Source organism: Lampris incognitus, chromosome 14 (genome assembly GCF_029633865.1).
Source record: "Lampris incognitus isolate fLamInc1 chromosome 14, fLamInc1.hap2, whole genome shotgun sequence".
Taxonomy (NCBI): domain Eukaryota; kingdom Metazoa; phylum Chordata; class Actinopteri; order Lampriformes; family Lampridae; genus Lampris; species Lampris incognitus.
In genome coordinates this window covers 34,337,159-34,357,288 of record NC_079224.1, presented here as the reverse complement: position 1 = coordinate 34,357,288, position 20,130 = coordinate 34,337,159, and the positions used below count along the sequence as shown (strand labels likewise).

The following is a 20,130-nucleotide window of genomic DNA, read 5'->3' as shown; positions in this document are numbered from 1 at the left end:
TTGACGACGCTTAATGAGCAAAGGAGCTCTTGTGTTAACCAGTTCAATTTCCAGCCCATTTCTGCAGGCGCCTCCTGGATGGATTTTTAGTACCTCTAGCACCAACATGGACTGTGCACACAAACTTGCATGCAGTCTCACACACACACACACACACACACACACAGACACACACGTTAACCTCGCCAACACTCTTCTCCCTTCCTTTCAAAACACTCACCCATCCACCCACATCACTAACAGTGACAGCTCCAGATACCCAACTTGCCTTTAGTCTCATTTGTGAAATACCAACATAGGCTAGCAGTTTGATAGAGGCTCTCTCGCTCTCTCTCTCTCTCTGGGTATGTGAGGGGGAGAGTGCACGGTCCTATTGATCTGTCTGTGTGTATTCGTGTTTGTAAATGCCAATAAATGACGACACCACACAGCACCCCTCCCATCAGAACCCCCTGCAGACCTCCACAATATGTTTCTATAGAGCCCTCATCTGTGGAACACACACATGCAAGCCATTTTTATTTTACCACGATGAACAATCTTGTTCTGCTCCACTTCAAGATATTTATGGATATTTTGGCTTTTCTGACAATGGCAGGGGTTTATTACATATCCTTATGCTGTTTTATTAAGCAGAGTAGTATGGTTTTACATTTTCTTTCATTGTCAGGACATATTCCATTGTGTTTTTATCATTTGTTCATGTGTGATTGGTTGTCGTCATTGCGTTTTAACGAACTCATGCTGCAACAAATTCCAACTGAAATGGCAAGAAATGATTGAATCTTGATGTTCATGTATTGTCTTACAGGTGGAGCAAAGCATTTCGATAGCAAATATTTGCACTTTGCTTGTCATTAATTTTGAGTCACTAATTCTTTTATTTGTCGTAACAGAAGGTTAACTAGTTGCACTAGTCAGAACTAGTCAGCCATTAAAACCCACCAGGGGCCTTTTTAGTCCAACATGTTGCTATTACAGCAGTACCACTTTAGTAGTGAAGCGTTAAGGCCTCATTTGACTGTAAAACGCCAAACACTTTGAAACCCCACCCCCCGGAAATAAAGGATATGGAATAAAATCCACATCCGGCTTGCCGTAATCTGTGCACACATGCAGCATTTGAAGGAAGTGGAAAACAGCAGATGTCTGCAAAACATGTTAGGTATTCGTTACCTCTCTATTTAATTCTGCTTGTCCACTTTCATTTGTACTTACTGTTTACATTGCTGAATAATAATAATAATAATAAAAACAATTACACAAGCCCTCTTCAAATGAATTCCGTGGTCTTCAGTAGTCTGATGCTGGCTTAGCGGATTTACAGAAACTTCTACAAAGACTACACCCTGCTGGGGTTTCCTCTCTTTTAAAAAGCAGCTTTATTAGCATCTGACAACACTTACAGGAGTGCCTGGCACGGCCGAGAATAATATGCTCTCACCTTGGCAAAAACAAAAAAGCAATACCGGATAAATTTAAGATTTGGACACAGATCTGAGAGACACAGAGAGAGAGAGAGATCATATTGTAGTAATTCTTGATAATTACTGTTACAGGCGACTGCTAAATGAGCTCTGATGGTTGGCAGCGTTCGGCTCTAAAACACTATTTAATGAGAGCATGCAGGCGCATGCAAGCAAACACACACACACACACACACACACACACACACACACACAAGCAGGCATATTGGCAACCTCTCATACACACTTACTTCACACCATCTGGTGTAATGCTGATTATAGCCGCCCTGATAACAATTGTAGGATTAGGTTAAATGTATTTATGGGTAGACGTGTCTGAGCTTAACGGTCCTCTAGATGGCAATGTAATCTTGTGCATCAGCCCTCAGCAGCCAGTGTGTGTGGCGTTAAGTTCTGATGGGTACAACCTACAGAAAGCCAGCGCTCTCTGCATCCATCAACAGGCGTTTGTATTGCTCTTGTATTGCTCTGAACACTAAGGCTTTTTCACTGACATTTGAATTTGCTGTCTTTTGTTCTGCTGTGGATTACCTTGATTGTGTGTACGTATGTGAACAGGTCTGCCATGAAAAACGAGATTTTGATCTTAGTGGGACTTTCCTGTAGAGGGATGACTGAAATGAGTAAAAAGTCTTATGGGGTCGAGGTCACAATGTGATAATGCTTAAGCATTCAATTTTAACGGAAAAACAAACAAAACCTTTTGCTTGTACATTATCCGCGACCCTGAGTAGGATAAACTGTTTGGATAATGGATGGATGGATGGATGGATGGATGGATGGGAGCAAACATCAAAACACAATAGCGCAGATATTCTATAGATAGCATGTCTGGGAATTGTGAAATTTGAAAAATGGAGAACTCAGTCCCCACATTAAAGGTTCCGTTCATTATGTCCTCAGGATATTGTTCCGACAACATGGTCAACCACTTTAGGAGTCCTGGGAGCAGGTTATTATGATATGGTAGGATTACACTCAAGGACTCAACATGGCTCTATCAGGCATTCATAGTCATGGGACTCACCACCAGCTTGCCCTCCAGAACTGTCAGGAGTCCAGTAAATCGAATTGTTACACGGCCTTCTCTCATCGATACTCTGCAGCACAATGGAATAAATGGACAATAAAATCCCAACGGCAAATAACAAACATATTCCTCCACTTCTGCTCACACTGATGAATGCAAAGTCTAAATCAGAGGTGAAATACATTCACCTGTGGTTTGTTGTGTCCTAAAAAAAAACTCAATTAGACGACTGCAAGTCCAGACACAGTAGGTGAATGTCGTTAGCTATCTGGCAGAATGGAAAGCCGGCTGTACCGGCCGTGCCAATAGACTAGTATTGGGAACCACTGTCAGTATTTCCAATCTAAGTGAAATCCTGTCAAAGCTGAAAACCGTGGTTTTTCTCCATGAATAAATTGTAATTTCGTCCATCTGGACTATGGAGACAGGTTACATAATACTAACGCATCTTTACCGTTGTTCGACACATTCTCCATTTCCCGCTTGTTGAAACGCTTGACTGTGTAGGACGAACACCGGTGCAGCAGCAAACACCTTCCTACCGAAACAGGAAGCAGGAGAACACAATATGATGTGGCGCTGCCTCAGACGGACAGACAATCCACCAGTTCTACAACCAATATTACAACAGAACAGTGTTCCCATCATGTTAATAATAATAATCATTACATTCATATAGCGCTTTTCTAGACACCCAAAGCGCTTCACGTCGAAGGGGCTAACTCATTTCAGCCACCACCAACGTGTAGCACCCACCTGGGTGTTGCGCGGCAGCCATTTTGCGCCAGAACGCTCACCACACATCAGTTTGAGGAGGACAGGGAGGAATCATTGAGCCAATTACATGGTGGGGGGGGGGGGTGATTAGGTGGCCAGATGAAGACAGCCAGTTTAGGAATTTTGTCAGGACACCGGGGAACCCCTACTCTTTGCGATAAGTGTCATGGGATTTTTAATGACCACAGTGCGTCAGGACCTCGGTCGGCTTAACGTCTCATGTGAAGGACGTCATCCCCTACATTTCAGTGTCCCCGTCACTGCACTAGAGCATTGAATTTTATATTTGTTGTTATAATTAGGAGCAGGTGGAAGACTGCCCCACCACTTCCGGTAGCAACTCAGTTTTCCGGGAAGGTCTTCCATCCAAGTACTAGCCAAGCCCAAACATACTTAGCTCCCGTCATTTGGTAGAGCCAGGGTACACGTTAGTGTGGCTGCCGGCAAATGTCTGACGTAGTTTGTAGTACATTATACTATCAGTGTTAGCTTTGGTCCCAGGATGCATTTTTACAAGGGTGAGAAGTTGTCCGTCACTGCCGGAGGGACAGACAGATCAGGGAAATCGGATTTCAGCGTTGAACGTTCCTAGATTAACTTTGCAATACTTAGTATGTGAATACCGTGGACGCCGATTATCTTAAGACTTCTCCTATTTGTTGGTTTTGGTGTTTACACTCTGTGCAAAAAAAGCATTTCACTCATCAAATTCCTTTGTGTGAATTTGCTTGGCCAATGAAGGTGTTGCTTTGCTTTTTTTTTCTTGGCCATTGCAGCAAATACATTTCCAATAAAGCCAAGGTGACCATTTTTTCCTTCAAGTGGCCTGCTGTAGTTAATTTGCTTCACTGATATATATGCTTGTTTCACAAAAACCATTCAGCTTCAGTTCCGTTAAAAAGTACACATCAGAACAACGTTAGGGGATACCACTATGAAGCCACACTAAATCCTCCTTTTTAAGACAGCAGCTCAACTAGACATCTACCAATGGTTTCAGTGGAGGTTCTGCTGGATGGAGACAAGGAGAGCCGAGGGGGTACATGAGATTTACAATCATTTAATTAATGTCAAACGTAGTTTACAAACGGGAAAGACATGTACCATTTCCAATAATATACAAGACACAAATTAGTTTTGACACAATCCTCTTGTGCAATTTGTCATCTTTGGGGCAGGTTCAAATGAACTTGTCATGGTTGGAGGAATCACAATGGGAGGGTGTGAGAGACTGAGGGGATCCTCCATTCATGACTTAACGTTGCCTTGCTAAAGTGTGTTTTCCTTTTTTTTAAGCCCATTAGTACATAAAACTCAATAATACCTAGCTAAGTGGAACGAAGAGGGTGGAAAGCTAATAACTATTTCGATTCAGTGATGAACGCTCGGCCCAAAGATCTTTTAAGATTTCAGACCGTTTAATGTGTAATTACATCCAAGTACAGTTCTCTGCAAAAATAAAAGACAAAGGTGAGCGGTTTAACCTTTGGCCTGTTTTCTGGTCAAACTCATTTTGTTGTTTCATGGTGAAATGAGACCATCTTGGGAAAAAAAATATATGCATGAAGGGAAAACAATGTGCACTGAGATGACATTTCAAACGGGTCTATTAGAGAATGCACATAAACCAAACAGGTGAGTCTTTTTGCATTAAGGCCATCTTTCCCCTCCATATATTTTTAGTGAAAAATGTTCTTTACAACATCTGATCCTCCCCCGTATCTCAACAGTTTCCACCTGGGTTTTGTGAACAGGACCACTCGTAAAACTTGAGAAGGTTTATTATTTTTTTTTCTTTTGTCATTGCTTACAACAATACAGACACCACAGAATACATAGTTTTACAAACACAAAGCACACCACCACCACCCACCACCACCAACCAGCAGCAGCTCGGCTTGCTGTCGCCACAGAGAGGAGGGGAACATGTGGTTGCGTGGAGGTTGCCAGTTCAGCCGTGGCCATCCCTCCTCTCCGAACCTTCCCTCACGTCATAGCTAAAAAGAACCTGCCTGTTGGGGGTTGCCTGTTTGGGACTTCAATGCAGCATGGCAAAATGAAAAACACCGGAGAAGACACTTCCTTTCGAGACAGGTAGGGGGATAACAAAAGAGACACTTTTTTTTCTTCCTAGATTGTTAACTCAGAAAAACTGAGAAAAAAAACCCCCAACCCAAAACAAAGCAAAGAAACATAAATTAAAGTTAACATTGCTCCTGACATGGGTGATTACCGAACAGGCCTAGGCCCGGGGGCCCCTAAGCCAGAGCCTCTGCGTGAAATCGCTGTTATTATCTTTGCATTTCTTGTCGCATAGTCAAAGGGCTTAGTCAAATAACAGAGCCCCAAAATTCCTACTGAGAAAGTGAAGGAAACTGCAGGAGACAGTATCTTAGTTGATATCTTAGTTGGCGTTAATTATGTGTATCTGCACTGTAAATCCTGTTGAGGTACAGGTGAATTTAGTTAATGTGCTGTTGGCTGCAAGCAAGTGTACCTGCTCTGCAGGGGGTGGGGGTGGGGGACTTTTACACACATCCGTGCCCAGGGGCCCATTGTCTAGTAATCCGCCTATGGTTCACGATGAACTCTTAAAGCACAGCAGCTCTCTGCAGACACTGTTGCAATTCAGGAGCAATTCCATTTCTCGATGCTCTTAAAAATTGAGGGCAACTGAAACAAACAAACAAACAAACGAAAAAAAAATAGTTCTTGGATAAATTGTGTGTTCAAATCTACAGCGTTTTAGGGACAGACTGAAGTTCCATGGAAAAAAAATGTACACCATCTAAATCTTGAACCTCTAGTTTTGAGTAGTTTTATTATTATTATTTATTTTTATTCCTGTACAGTGAAATACAACTTCAACCTCAAGACATCAACATCTTTTTTTTAAAAATACAGAAGGCGTTTTTTTCAAGCCATTTTTTTCCCCTAAACATAGTTCCCCTCCAAAAACTTGAACTGAAAACAGGACTTTGATATTATATACTTCCGTATGTCTGTGTATAGGTCTCTGTCTGTTTTGTGTGTGTGCATGTATGTGTGCAACTGTATGCATGTATTTGTGTGTACGTGTGTGAATTCTATGTCATTTACACCCAACATTGTAAACATACATAGACTATATTACATGTGCTTGCACTGCATCTTGGGAAAAGATTTTGGTTGACTTCACTAGAACACCACAAAAAAAGAACAAAAGAAGTCGGGGGGGGGGGGCGTCAACGAGAAGATGAAGAGCAGTATCAAACTCCTCAATGTTTGCTGTAGTCATCCTCAGTTTGGTTGAAAGCTCAGTTTGAGTGGACAGGTCTCCCCTTTGTCACCCTCCTCCACCATCCATTCTCCAAGCAACAGGGACTCTCAGTTTAAGCAAGGCTGCCTTGCAAAGCCCAACCTAGAAGAAGACCTTTCTTTCTCTATGGCCAAACAAAAAAATTGTGTCAAAGAACAACACCAAAATGGGTCGTGGGTTTTCCATACTAAGTTCCAACAGGGACTCTAGGAGGTGAGGGGAGGCGTGGCGGAGGTGAGCGGTGAGAGAAACATCTGTAGGGTCACAGTAAGGTTTGGCTGGCCATGGTAGGTAGCTGGCTAGTGGAGGGGGGTTAACGCGTGATGGGACTCAGTTTTAATTAATCGCCACAGCCGACTTTGGCCAGGGCCAAAACCTCCAGGGCTCAGTAGTCTTTTGGAGATGCAATACCACACATTGCATGTAGAGGGCGGTAATGCCAGTGAGGGAGAGGAGGACAGAAAGATGAGGAAGCCTGTCAGTCAACTTGCTGGAACGATACCAGTCGTCTGATGGGATCATGGGGTCCAGATGCTTTTCTTACTACATTTTTGGCCGGCCAGTTGTTCATTCAGTCAGAAAATCAAACGCTCCGTCCTCAAACAATCAGGGAAAGAGCCATTCAGTCAGTAAGCCAGCTTCAACCCCTTGGAAATGCCAGTGGTGTCTTAAAGACAGCTGCATTGTATCTGTATGCTCTTAAGAGGTCTTAAGCTTCCAATCCAGGGAAGAGAGAGAGATAGAGAAAAAGAGCGAGAGAGAGAGAGAAAGTGAGAGAGAGAATCAACTGGGAACAATTAGATAGGGTCGGATGGGATGAGGTGAAGAGACCTAAGGGATGGAAAAGAAGGAGCGTGTTCTTCACAAGTAGACACGCCTCAGGTCCCCAGGTGAGGTGATGGTGTTGCACTGTGGGCACAACTTCTTGTTTCCCTGTGAGAGAGACAGACAGGTGGTTTGACAGTTACATTTCCAAACCCTCATTCAGAAGGGAAACTAAAACTGCAGCTACCCGTTCTGTCACCCTTTTATTTCCTACAAAAACGTTCTCTCAGTGGGCAAAGAAAATGGCGCCGCAATAGTGCAGAGAAAATGTGAAAAATGGACTTGCTTGGGGAGGTTGTGTGCCAACATTTTTTTCTAGTTGTGTGGTGCCTGGTATAAGCAGAATTGCTTGAACACCTACGCTTGTGGCGACAAGTTACTAATGACACAAATGCCTACTCATTCCTCCCTGCGAGTGCCTTTTTCTTTTGGCTTTGAGCGTGCTTCCAAACACACGGCGCAGCTGTAGATAACCGTGCACACGTTTGTTCCTCCGCCCGTCTCTTAGGTTCCCTCCCCATCTCCCTCTCCAGCGCTTTGATAGTGTGCCATCCGCAGTAAAGCAGCAGGTGATAACATGGAATACAAAGGAAGGAGGGGGTCGGGGCGAACGCCAGGAGCTGAGAGGGCAACAATGTACAGGCTGGGTGGTCTCTCTCTCTCCCTTTCTCTCTCGATCTCAACCTCTCTCTCATCTTCATATGGTAGTTTGCCTTGGATAATAAAACTCTGTACATAACCCTACAAAAATGGGAAAGCCAGGTTATGAAATGGCACAAACACTGGACATGTGACCTAAAACAAACATCTCATATGCGCCTCCTTTTTACTCCTCACTTTGAATTTCTCTTGATTTGTTTCTTTTTTTCACCCCAATTTTACCTGTCTAATTACCCCACTCTTCCGAGCTGTCCCGGTTGCTGCTCCACCTCCTCTGCTGATCTGGGGAACGAATATTTTTTTCCTAGGTTGAATCCGGAAAGTTCCCGCCCTCAGGCGCTAGGATTGGCCAGATCTGCCTGTCAATCAAGGTCGATGCGAACGCGCAACAACCCTAACCCTAGCCAAGTTTGCTAGCTAACTGTCAGCCATTAGCCACGTTTGCAACCAAGCTAACTGTGCCATCTTAACTGTGTGTATGGTAAGCGAAATTTTTTTTCCTAGGATGACTCCGGAAAGTTGATCGACAGGCAGATCTGGCCAATCCTAGCGCCTGAGGGCGGGAACTTCCAGAATTCATCCTAGGAAAAATATATTGGCATCCAGGGAGGGCTACAGACTACCACATACCTCCTCCGATACATGTGGAGTTGCCAGCCGCTCCTTTTCACCTGACAGTCAGGAGTTTCGCCAGGGGGACATAGCACATGGGAGAATCACACTATTCCCCCCAGTTCCCCCTCCCCCCTGAACAGGCGCCCTGACCGACCAGAGGTGCCAGTGCAGCGACCAAGACACATACCTACATCCAGCTTCCCACCCGCACACAAGGCCAATTGTGTCTGTAGGGACGCCCGACTAAGCCGGAGGTAACACGGGGATTCGAACCGGCGATCCCCGTGTTGGTTGATTTGTTTCTTTGACAATTTCTTTTGGGCCATTTATTTAAAACTAAAGGCAACATTGCCAGTCTTTGCAGGGATATTTGTGCAACGTGAAAAGGATTTAATATGCCTAATGACTGATCCCAGAAAGTTGTATCAGTTCCTTATCTGGATTATTGAGCATGCACCAAGACTAATGACTGTTCATTGTGACCTCTCAGCGGTCAATGTGTTATGTGGAGACTTTTGTTGGGCCACTGTCATGCGAGTGACTATCTGTATGAGCGTAAACATGAAGGGGGATATATTTGTGTGTTTGTGTGTGCGAGTGTGACATATCACACAGGTGTGTTGGAATGTAAGTCACCCTTTAACTCGACGTTTTGGACTTTGTTAACCAACATATGCCCACCCAAATGTGCAGGCATGTCTGAACCCAAGGATTTATATGCTTCCTTTCCTGTAAGCAACTAAATAACATCTTTGGTGTGGGTACAGGGACTCTGAAGGGTACACATGAGACCCCCCCCCCCCACAGGGCTGTAATGGTGAATGGGTCTGACATATCTCACACACTTGTGTAAAGAGGATATGTGGCTCTGTGTTATTCTGAGCAGTCTCTCATGAGGTAGAGGGCTCCTCTTCATCAAAGTTAGAGTCGTGTGCACCTTCATCAATGTAAAAAAAAGGGTTTTACACCCATTGTTTTATAACAAAACTGACTTAGAAGTCTATTTTAAAAGTGTGGGGGGGAATCACAATGTGTACTGTTTTCTAATGTGTGTATTTTTTGTTTGCATGTGTCTGAGCGTTGCTCTGAGGTTGTCTGTGTTTGTGAGCGTTGCCCTCCCAAGTTAAGGCATTGTCTTTCTCCTTTGTTTTGGTGTAAGCGTGTATGTGTGTGTGTGTCAGCACGGTGGTTGTGTGCCTGTCACACTGTGTGCCAGCTGCCTCTCCTTTAAAAGCAGCAAGGGGCTGGGCTGACGTTAACTAGATTCCCAGGCATTTAACTTTGATCAGCTCTGCCCCGCCTGTTTTATAGCCGTCTCCAAGCTATGGGCTGTAATACCTACCCTGTGCATTAGGGCCTGTGATGGCTGTACCAAACACACACTGATCAGTCACACTCACATCCATTCACTTGATTCTCTCCCTATACATACACACAGGTATACCCAATTGTGTGTGTGTTTCTGCTCTGCTTGTATGGTGGAAAAAGCCTTTTTTTTAATTCAAAGTGTCCTACAAACGGGAGCCAGAGGAGATTCTTGATATTGTCTCCCTGTACATGTTTGTGTGTGTGTGTGTATAATCACCATTAAGACACCAAACCACCAGCCCCCACAGCGACGTAGTGAAGTGAAGAAAACAAGGGAGGAGGGACTACTTCCTCTCCTTGCAGCTGAAACCTTTTTTTTTAAAACTACGCTCCATTTACTCCATTAGCACCAGCTCCCAACGGCTAATTACACACTACTGAATATATTAGACTAACTCTTAACCAACAAGACCCGCCTGTGTCTGCCTGGATTTGTGTGTCTCTGTACACATGTGCGGTGTGTAGACAAAGAGAAAAGGCCGTTTGGGGGAATTATTCTGGAAAATTTTAACTCAAAGGGCTAACACTGCAGAGGAAAAAGAAAAAAAAATCACCAAGTATTAAACAGGGCTAAAGTAACCGGCTGTGCTCTGGAGAAATGCCTTGCAGCAGTTGGGGATTTTGTGAACGTGTGTGTATTACGCACCAGAGTCCTAAGCCAGCATTCTTCACAATGGACGTGCCAGCATTGGATAGAGGTGAGCGGCATTGTATAAGCATCCTGGAGAAAGGAAGTGGTGGAGGGGGGGGGGCAAGAGAGGAAGACAAAAAAAAAGTTAGACCAAAATTCACACAAATCAAGTTCGGTCACACCAACACACTGATACAATACATGAATGTGGTACATTCCCTGAATAACCAACCAACCAACCGACCACCAACCAACCAACCAAATGTCAACAAAGCACCATCCACAGAACAAAACAGCCAGCAGCCAAAGTATCACTGAGCAAGGCAGCATGGTGAGGGTGGGCCAACCAAACCAGCAACCTGCATATGAACACATGGACAAACACACGAGGTGACAGCGAGCAGACACTGGGCAGGGCTAGCAGAGAGGAGGGAGCAGGCAGAAGGAAGTGAGGATGGTCCTGACATGACTAATCACCACGCCACCAGAATCTGGTGAGTTCTGTTTTTTTTTTTTTACCTGTAAAGGCCAGTGAGCTGACAAGACCTGGATGTTCCAATAAGGATGGAACGAGGGATGGAGGGGGATGGAGGGGAGGAGGGCGGGAATGCCTTACCCTCCGTAGGGGTTGAGGGAGAAGCCTCTTTATGCCGCTGCTGTAGCCACCAATCACAACGCCCCTATACAGACAGTACAGGCCGAGGGGGAGGGACTTAGGTTGCCTCTCTCCAACCTCATTTGCTGGCGGCCGGGGCCCTGGCCATACCCCTAGGCTCTTGCTCTCAGCGCCTGACTGGAAAGCAGGCTTCCTCTGCGGAAGGAGGGGAGGGTGGGGGGTGGGGAGGAGGAAGAGGTGGGGAAAAGGGGGCGAAAGGTGGCAGCTAATCACAGAGGTGGGCTTTCACTTCGGAGCTTGGATACACACACACACACACACACACACACACACACACACACAAACACACACACACACATGCATACAAATACTTTATGAACACGCATGAGTGGACAAACATGTTGCAGATGTGGGAGCATACGCAAAGCTTGCAAACACAGAGCCGCAAAATCCGGGTGGAGGAACGCGAATGGACAGTGACAGTTTCCGTCATGTGCTGTATCTGACAGAGGAAAGTCGTTTGAAAAGGCCCATTCCAGTGAAAAATATAATTTTCGGCTATCTGGGTCGTTTGTGGGCAACTGGGGTGTAGACTAAAAGTTGTCTTTGAAATGGGTAAATATACAATCACATTTATCTATTTTATGTGACATGAATTCAGATGTAATTATTTTAATTAATTGACTGAAGTCTTCAGACTGCAGTGACGTGTTTTTGCACCAAAGGGAATCAACATCAATTGTCCCCAGGTGTGAATGTGTCGGCCCTGTGATGGTCTGGTGGCATGTCCAGGGTGTCTCCCCGCCAGCTGCCCAATGACTGCTGGGATAGGCTCCACCATCCTGCAACCCCGATTGGGATAAGCAGCTTGGATAATGGATGGCTGGAGCGTCGTTTGAACCTTCCCTTGACTGACCAATACCTTTTAACTTTTTTTTGGGGGGGGGGGTTCCCCCCCCTTTTCTCCCCAATTGAACTTGGCCAATTACCCCACTCTCTGAGCCATCCTGGTCTCTGCTCCATCCCCTCTGCTGATCTGAGGAGGGCTGCAGACTACCACATGCCTCATTTGATACATGTGGCGTCGCCAGCCGCTCCTTTTTCACCTGACAGTGAGGCGTTTCACCAGGGGGACGTAGTGCAAGGGAGGATCACGCTATTCCCCCAAGTTCCCCCCAGTCCCCCCTGAACAGGCGCACTGACTGACCAGAGGAGGCGCTAGTGCAACGACCAGGACACATACCCACATCCGGCTTCCCACCCACAGACACGGCCAATTGTGTCTGTAGGGACGCCCGACCAAGCCGGAGGTAACACAGGGATTCGAATCGACGATCCCGTGTTGGTAGGCAAGGAATAAACTGCTTAAGAGCCTGTCTTATTGTTCACCAATCATGACTGCTCTGAGCACAAATTACAGAAATTTATTTTGCTTATTTTTTCAGTATCTATAATTTTAGGAGGTGAAACAAAAGGCTTGGTGGTTCAGTTCCCCACTGACATGCATTAAGACTACAAAACAAAACACAAATACTTGCATGAACCCTTCACAAGGTTCTTCACATTGCAGAGTTGTCACAATGATGTAAATACTACACAATTTGTTTTGGTAGTTAGAAATTAATGTGTGATTTTACTGGTTTTCCCGCCGTAAGAATAAACGCGGGAAACTCAGTTCCTTAAAATGACCAGAAGGTGGAGGCAGTAATGCACTGATGAGGCTGAATCGCAATACTGTTCATCTCAGTGCCAAATAACAGACATGACCAGTTAGGCCAACTCGGCTAGAGCAGGTACAGAACTGTTTTCTCAAAAAAAAAAAAAAAACCTTACTGATCACATTAAAGCTAATACACACACAGCAAACATGGCACGCCCTTGATGAGTCTGTTCATTTAGGCATTACACGGACGCCTGTTGTTACAGGGTGCTATAGCATCCTCTGTATCCAAGAGCTACAGATTCAGATCTCAGGAAAAATTATGCTCCCTCTGCAGCATCAATTTCTACTGCTATAAAATGCTACCCATGTTTGTTCAACTGGCCAGCTAGTTAGACCCACCCCACATACTTTAGATCAGTGACACGGTAACAAGGTGGGTGGGCAGTGACAAGAGCATGCCAAACACAAGACAGATGGAGTCCAGAGGATTCGTGTACGTGTGTGCATGCGAGAGAGCGAGAGAGAGATTCTGTCTGGATGTAAAGGTGTTATGTGTGCATTTGTGAATGTCTATGCACGAGTGTGTGTATGTGGGTGGGTGTGTGTTGTGGGATGAGGGACAGTGACAGATGAGCAGAGCTGAGCAGACTGTCCATGGGGCAGTGAGTGATCGATCGGTGTGCCTTGCCCTCCATGTCACCTCGGGCTCCCAGCGACCTTTAGGAAGCATAGGCATTGGTAATTACCCGTTTCTATCTCTCACATAGACACACACACACACACACACACACACACACACACACACACACACACACACACACACACAAACACACAGGCTGCCAATGCTGCACTGCCTTCCAATTGTAAGACGGACTAGGGTGGTAGTGTGTGTGCGTGCATGTGTGTGTTTGGGCCAGAGTATGAAACTTACACATACAGATGAAAAGACACAAACATGCACATAGGACAGTTTGAAAGAAGGGTAAAGTCAAAATCTGAAGCATATGAATGACATGAAATATTAATGGCTGTCGCTGAAACATGACGTTGTCCATAATCAATATATGGCTTCTATATGGATCGGTGAATTCAGTTAATTGCCAATTTGAGCTGTAAGCCATAGAGACATCTCTTCATTTTAAAGGGTAATATTGGGTGCCCTGACTGTGGAATTTCTTTAATATTCAGTGTAACTCTCACCTTTTCGCTCACTGTGTCACACAGTGATCAATAGCCATGAGAAAAGAATAAACTTCCAACCCCTTAAAAGCCCCCCATTATCTTTCCAGTAACTACTGTGATGCTTTGTGTTATTGCCAGAACCTTCTCACTCCATTTGCTGCACATATTTGGGTTTTTTGTATGCTGGATTTGGTTTCACTTCACTGGTGAAGCAAAATGGTATTAGTGCAATCAACCTGCATTTGCAACAAAGCCCCAGACAGGTAAACACAGCTGGGAAGCCATGCAAGAGCCAGAGCCGCCATGACACAACAGCATAACCACGGCACCGTTACAACCACTCACACACGGATGCAGCTGCTAATTCTAAACATCCACAGACTCTGAGTGGGTTACTGGGCCCTTGTGCAGAAAAAAAAAAGAAAGGAAAATCCACCTTAACACAGAAAACAGCTCTTACCCTGTGTTTATGAGCTGAATAAATTTCAAGTCTAAATCTGGAAAACAAAATGACCACCAACCTGATTGGAATATTCAATGTTCTGTGATTGGTCAGTACCAAGTGGCAGTCACTATGGCTGATTTCTGAAGCCAACGCGGAAGGGGCTTGAGACACAGGCCACTACATTTTGATTCCAAAAGGGAAGTCAACAAGAAAAACCAACTTCTCTCTTGAAGTTCAAAGTCAATCAAATTGTCTACAACTAATTTCACTTCTTCTGTGTTTTGGTAGATTTTTTTTTTCAATTATTGATCCATTAAGAGGACTGAAAGGCTTGATGATTAGTACGTTTGGGGGTGTGGTTGCCTTAACCCAATCTTACTCTGATTTCTGGGGTGACTGACAGGTTGCTCATGCATCTGAAGCAGGCCCCACCCTCAGCTCTACCTTGCAGCCAACGTTTAGACGTTTTAGCTCCAAAATCTGACGAGATGGCAGCAAGCGTAAATACTCTTCAGAAATCCATGGGTGACACCACAGACACTACGTCTATATTTTATACAGTGTATGGTCAGCGTGTGCTGTTTTAAGGTGGATGTTACCTTCAAGAGAGGGATAAGGGAGCAGTCAAGCCTGATTACCCACTGCACTGCAAATGTGTGCCAATTAAGTGATGTGATATTCAGTCCCTTGGTTAAAGGAATGTTTCAGTCAGTGTACTTAAGTACAGTCATTCAATCTGCAGACTTAACTGCACACATTCCAATGAGTTCATGGAAAATCCACCACCAATATCTACGATCTTAAGTTTCTATAGTGATGTTTCTGTTTTCATTTTCTTCATTAAAACAGCAATAAATGAACGGATACATAAAATTGTTGTCATACCTATCCAAACCTCCAGTTTTTTAAGTTTGTATTTTGCCCACTTGAAAAAGGCAACATTGGACTGTTAATGAATCTATACTGTGGTGTTGGTGTAGAGCTGTTTAACCTTTTTACCATGAACCATTGTGCAAAAGTCAAACAAACTGCTTGGCTGGAATGTCATGGCCCGCTGCGCGGAGTGAGACAGGTGAACAGACAGACAACTGCACTGGATTCTCACCATGCAGATGAGACACTTATATCGGTCGCCTCTCAATATCTGCTTCTCCAGCTCTCTGATACGGGCCTTCAGAGCCTCCAGGGTGGTGGCTGTGGACTCCTCCGTCACCCTGTGACAGAGAGAGAGAGAGGGGGGGGGGGGGGGGGAGAAAATTAACTCTAAAGATATACGCCTCCTAATTCCCCAGCATCCTTTTTTACTGTCAAAAGTCCATTAATGGTAAAAACGCAGAAAAGGTCTAAATGAAATAATAATAAAAAAATAACCCTGAGGTGAGAAAACTTCTGAGTTGCATCGTTATACAATAATGAAACATGGTTTACATTTAGAACTATATACGGCTTCAAATGTTTCCTTTCATTTCTGCCAATGCAGCAAAAGAGATCCTAGTAATTCAGATGGCAGCCCTCAGGCGTTCATCCAGTAAAAGAAAAGGCCAAGCGCAAAGCAAAGAGTAAAGCTGTCATTGAACCAAAATGAAGGACGCAATCTCCAAACACGAATAATGTAGAATTGCAACTGCAAACACTGTATTCGTTTTCTTACTTAGTTCTACCCTTTGAGCCGTTTTGTGAGTTCAAAAAGACTTCTGGGACCTCCACCCCTGCTCCTATGTTTTTATCTAGCCCCTTTCTCACACATGTTCAACGTATGGACAAAGGAATTTGTGTCATGTCTGTTTTCTGACTGCTATGTCTACCTTTTTTTTTTTTGGATTCCCCCCCTTTTCTCCCAAATTGTATCTGGCCAATTACCCCACTCTTCCGAGCCGTCCCGGTCTCTGCTCCACCCCCTCTGCTGATCCGGGGAGGGCTGCAGACTACCACATGCCTCCTCAGATACATGTGGAGTCGCCAGCTGCTTCTTTTCACCTGACAGTGAGGAGTTCCACCAGGGGCACGTAGCACATGGGAGGATCACGCTATTCCCCCCAGCCCCCCCCCCAAGGCGCCCTGACTGACCAGAGGAGGCGCCAGTGCAGTGACCAGGACACATACCCCCATCCAGCTTCCCATCCGCAGACACGTTCAATTGTGTCTGAAGGGATGCCTGACCAAGCTGGAGGTAACACGGGGATTTGAACCGGTAATCCCCATGTTGGTGGGCAACGGAATAGACCGCTACGCTACCTGGACGCCCATGCTGTCTAGTTTTAATCCCCACATTCCCTGTGAATGGTGTCGCTTTAGTGTTGGAATAATCTCAGAATTCATTCCTATTATTCTGTCACATCTGTGTGTGTGTGTGTGTGTGTGTGTGTGTGTGTGTGTGTGCGCACACGCGGACTCAACTTCCCAATGGTACTTTGATTTACCCCGGCTTTGATCGCGCACGTGTGTGTATGTGTGCTCGATTTTCCAATGGGTATTTCATTTACTGCCACCTGATACAGACCCTCTAATCTACACCGGGACATTTCCCTTCACCGTGATTTGGTTCTCTCCGGCTTCATGTATAGTATGACACGTTTCTATTGAACACCTCTTCGTCATCTCCTTCTCTCGCTCTCTCGTTCAATATATAGCATGGCGGTCTTTAGACCCCATCTCTAATTCTTTCTCTCGGTCTAATATACAGTATGACATTCCTCTATTTAACACACGTCTGTATCCTCAGAGGTCCCATCTAACCACAGATTTACAGCTTCACCACCCCCTCATCACTCCCATCCCTCTTTTCAGTATCTGTAACCCCTAACGCCCTCTCCCCCTTACCCCTCTATCCTCCCCTCCTCATCAGTCCCCTTTATTTTCCTTCTAACCCTTCCTTTTTCCTAATTTCTTTGGTTAAATCTTCACTTCTGAAGCCCCTTCCCCATCTCTAGTCCATCCCGTGGCTGTATTCCTCCTTCCCCTTTATGCCATTCTGCCCATTCCTCTTTTCCATCCCCATTGCCTCCTGTGTTTCTACTTTTTTTCTCCACCTCCCCCTGCCTCCTCATATCTTTCACTCCCTTGTCCTCCAAGCAGTTTCTGATTAATGCGCAGCGCGTTGGCAGAAATGTGCGTTTAACACTGTCCGACAGCATATGAATCAGCTATAACTAAATCAATATGGCCAACACACTGGCCACAACACCGCCGACGATGACGATGATGAGGATGATGATTCTGTAGAGGTCAGCAGGCTGAGACGAGGTAGCTGATGTTTATGATAGCCATCCTCTCATTCTCTGGCGAAACGCAAAAGTATATGTGTGTGTATGTGTATGTGTGTGTATGGCAAGGACGCATGCAAGAAAGAGACAGAATGTGTTTATGGTGTGTGGTAATTTTCTAGCCTGATCTACGGTATTGATCTAGATGAGGAAGGACGAGAGGGAGAGAGAGCGAGTGGGCTGGAGGGGAACGATAAGTGGCTGTGTGTGTGTGTGTGTGTGTGTGTGTGTGTGTGTGTGTGTGTGTGTGTGTGTGTACAAGCAGTCTGAGGTACGGCTTTATCAAAGGCAACTCTAAACAGCAGGGATTGAAAAATACAGGTGAGTTTTTGGAAGTGGGAACCTCCTTTTTTTTGGCTGGCAGATCTTCGTTCTATTGTTTTGAATACTGGAAGTCGACACTTGACCAAAATTAGTGCATTATTTTTTTCTCTCATTTTTTTTTCTTAGGTTCAAACTAAACTTGATGATGATCACATGATGATCAATTACAACGATCAATCATTTTGGGCGGCACAGTGGGGCAGTGGTTAGCGATGTCGCCTCACAGCAAGAAGGCCCTGGGTTTGAACCCCGGGGTGGACCAACCTTCCTCTGTGTGGAGTTTGCATGTTCTCCCCGTGTCTGTGGTGTGTTTTCTCCGGGTGCTCCGGTTTCCCCCACCATGAAAAAGACATGCATGTTAGGGTTAGTACTGCTGTCTGTAGCCCTGACTGAGGCATGGCAAGACGAACTGGAGTTGGTCCCCAGGTGCTGCATGGTGGCTGCCCACTGCTCCTAGCTACACGGTCCCTTTCACACTTGAAAGTCCAAACCAAGGTCTGAACCGGAGTCTGGTTCTGGTGCTTTCACATCTGTTATTTTATAGTCATTAGGTTCAGGACTTTTGCTTTCATACCAGCGGACCTTGACTTGAACTTTTGGCTAGTTGTTGCCGCCAGGTGCACTCGTTGTTGCCAGGTGCGCTCGTTGTTGCCAGGCGCGCTCGCTGTTGCTAGGTGTTACTGTTTGTGTTTGTTTTATCACTTCCTATGATTGATCCGAAAGTCCGAACCTTTGATTTCACATTAGACATTCATGAACCTTGGTCTGAACCGAGACTACCTCCTGAGCTTGGACCAAAGACCGAGTCTTTGATCCCTGTACCCTGGTCCAAGAGGTTTCACACCTGGCAATCTGGTTCGGACTTTTCTGGAAAGTCTGAAAGTCCGGACTAAACAACATAAGTGTGAAAGGGCCCTAATAAGGATGGGTTAAATGCAGTGTAATTTCCCTACGGGGATCGATAAGAGTATCTCTTAAAAAAAAAGTTTTTTTTAAAAATAAAATAAAAAAAGTACTTCAACCAAATAATGTGATGTTAAGTTGGGGCGCTCTATCTACAAGAAGCGTGTACATTTCTGTAGTTTACCTTCTAAGAGACTTAAATTTCTTAGACAAGGAGGCAATGTTGATACCACTAAGCTCCCTTTCTATGAAGTTGCATTCTTAACTTCCCTCTAGTTCATACTCGGTGGCAGCCATCTAACATGTACCAAAGGAAATTTCCCAAATAATTTAATTGTGACACTTGATTCATTCTTACCTATAAATTGTAGAGCAGGAAAATCAGCAGGCACCTCTTGATTTGAGATTACAATGATAATTTAATGCTGATTCCATGCATATTGCGATTTTTATCTGATCACAGCATTTTGGGGTTTAGGCCATGGTCATCTCCCTGCAAAACGACATCCAACTTACTAGACTCAAATATCATCATTCTTTAGAATCCCCCCCCCTTTTCTCCCCAATTGTATCTGGCCAATTACCCCACTCTTCCGAGCCATCCCGGTCTCTGCTCCACCCCTTCTGCCAATCCGGGGAGGGCTGCAGACTACCACATGCCTCCTCCAATACATGTGGAGTCACCAGCTGCTTCTTTTCACCTGACAGTGAGGAGTTTCACCAGGGGGACGTAGCGTAAGGGAGGATCACGCTATTCCCCCCAGTTCCCCCTCCCTCCGCAACAGGCACCCTGACCGACCAGAGAAGGCGCTAGTGCAACTACCAGGACACATACCCACATTCGGCTTTACTCCCGCAGACACAGCTAATTGTTTCTGTTGGGACGCCCGACCAAGCCAGAGGTAACACAGGGACTCGAACTGGCGATCCCCATGTTGGTAGGCAACAGAATAGACCACTAAACTACCCAGACGCCCCATTCTTTAGAATTTTATGTTTACCATCATGAAATACTTGATAGTTGATTTCATCATAATTATCAG

The 20,130-nt window shown here is 45.1% G+C and overlaps 1 protein-coding gene across 2 annotated transcripts in view; it reads right to left on the bottom strand.

Annotated features, from left to right (window-relative positions):
- Positions 1 to 4,381: 4,381 nt before the first annotated feature.
- rnf220a (ring finger protein 220a) overlaps positions 4,382 to 20,130 on the bottom strand; it is a 45,492-nt gene continuing 29,743 nt past the window's right edge. For both annotated transcript variants that reach the window (XM_056293044.1, XM_056293045.1), the window contains exons 8-10: positions 15,703 to 15,811; positions 10,707 to 10,781; positions 4,382 to 7,525 (exon numbers count right to left, since the gene is read on the bottom strand). In XM_056293044.1, the coding sequence (XP_056149019.1) occupies positions 7,454 to 7,525; positions 10,707 to 10,781; positions 15,703 to 15,811 (256 nt within the window). In that variant the 3' untranslated portion in view covers positions 4,382 to 7,453. The remainder of the gene's footprint in view (positions 7,526 to 10,706; positions 10,782 to 15,702; positions 15,812 to 20,130) is intronic.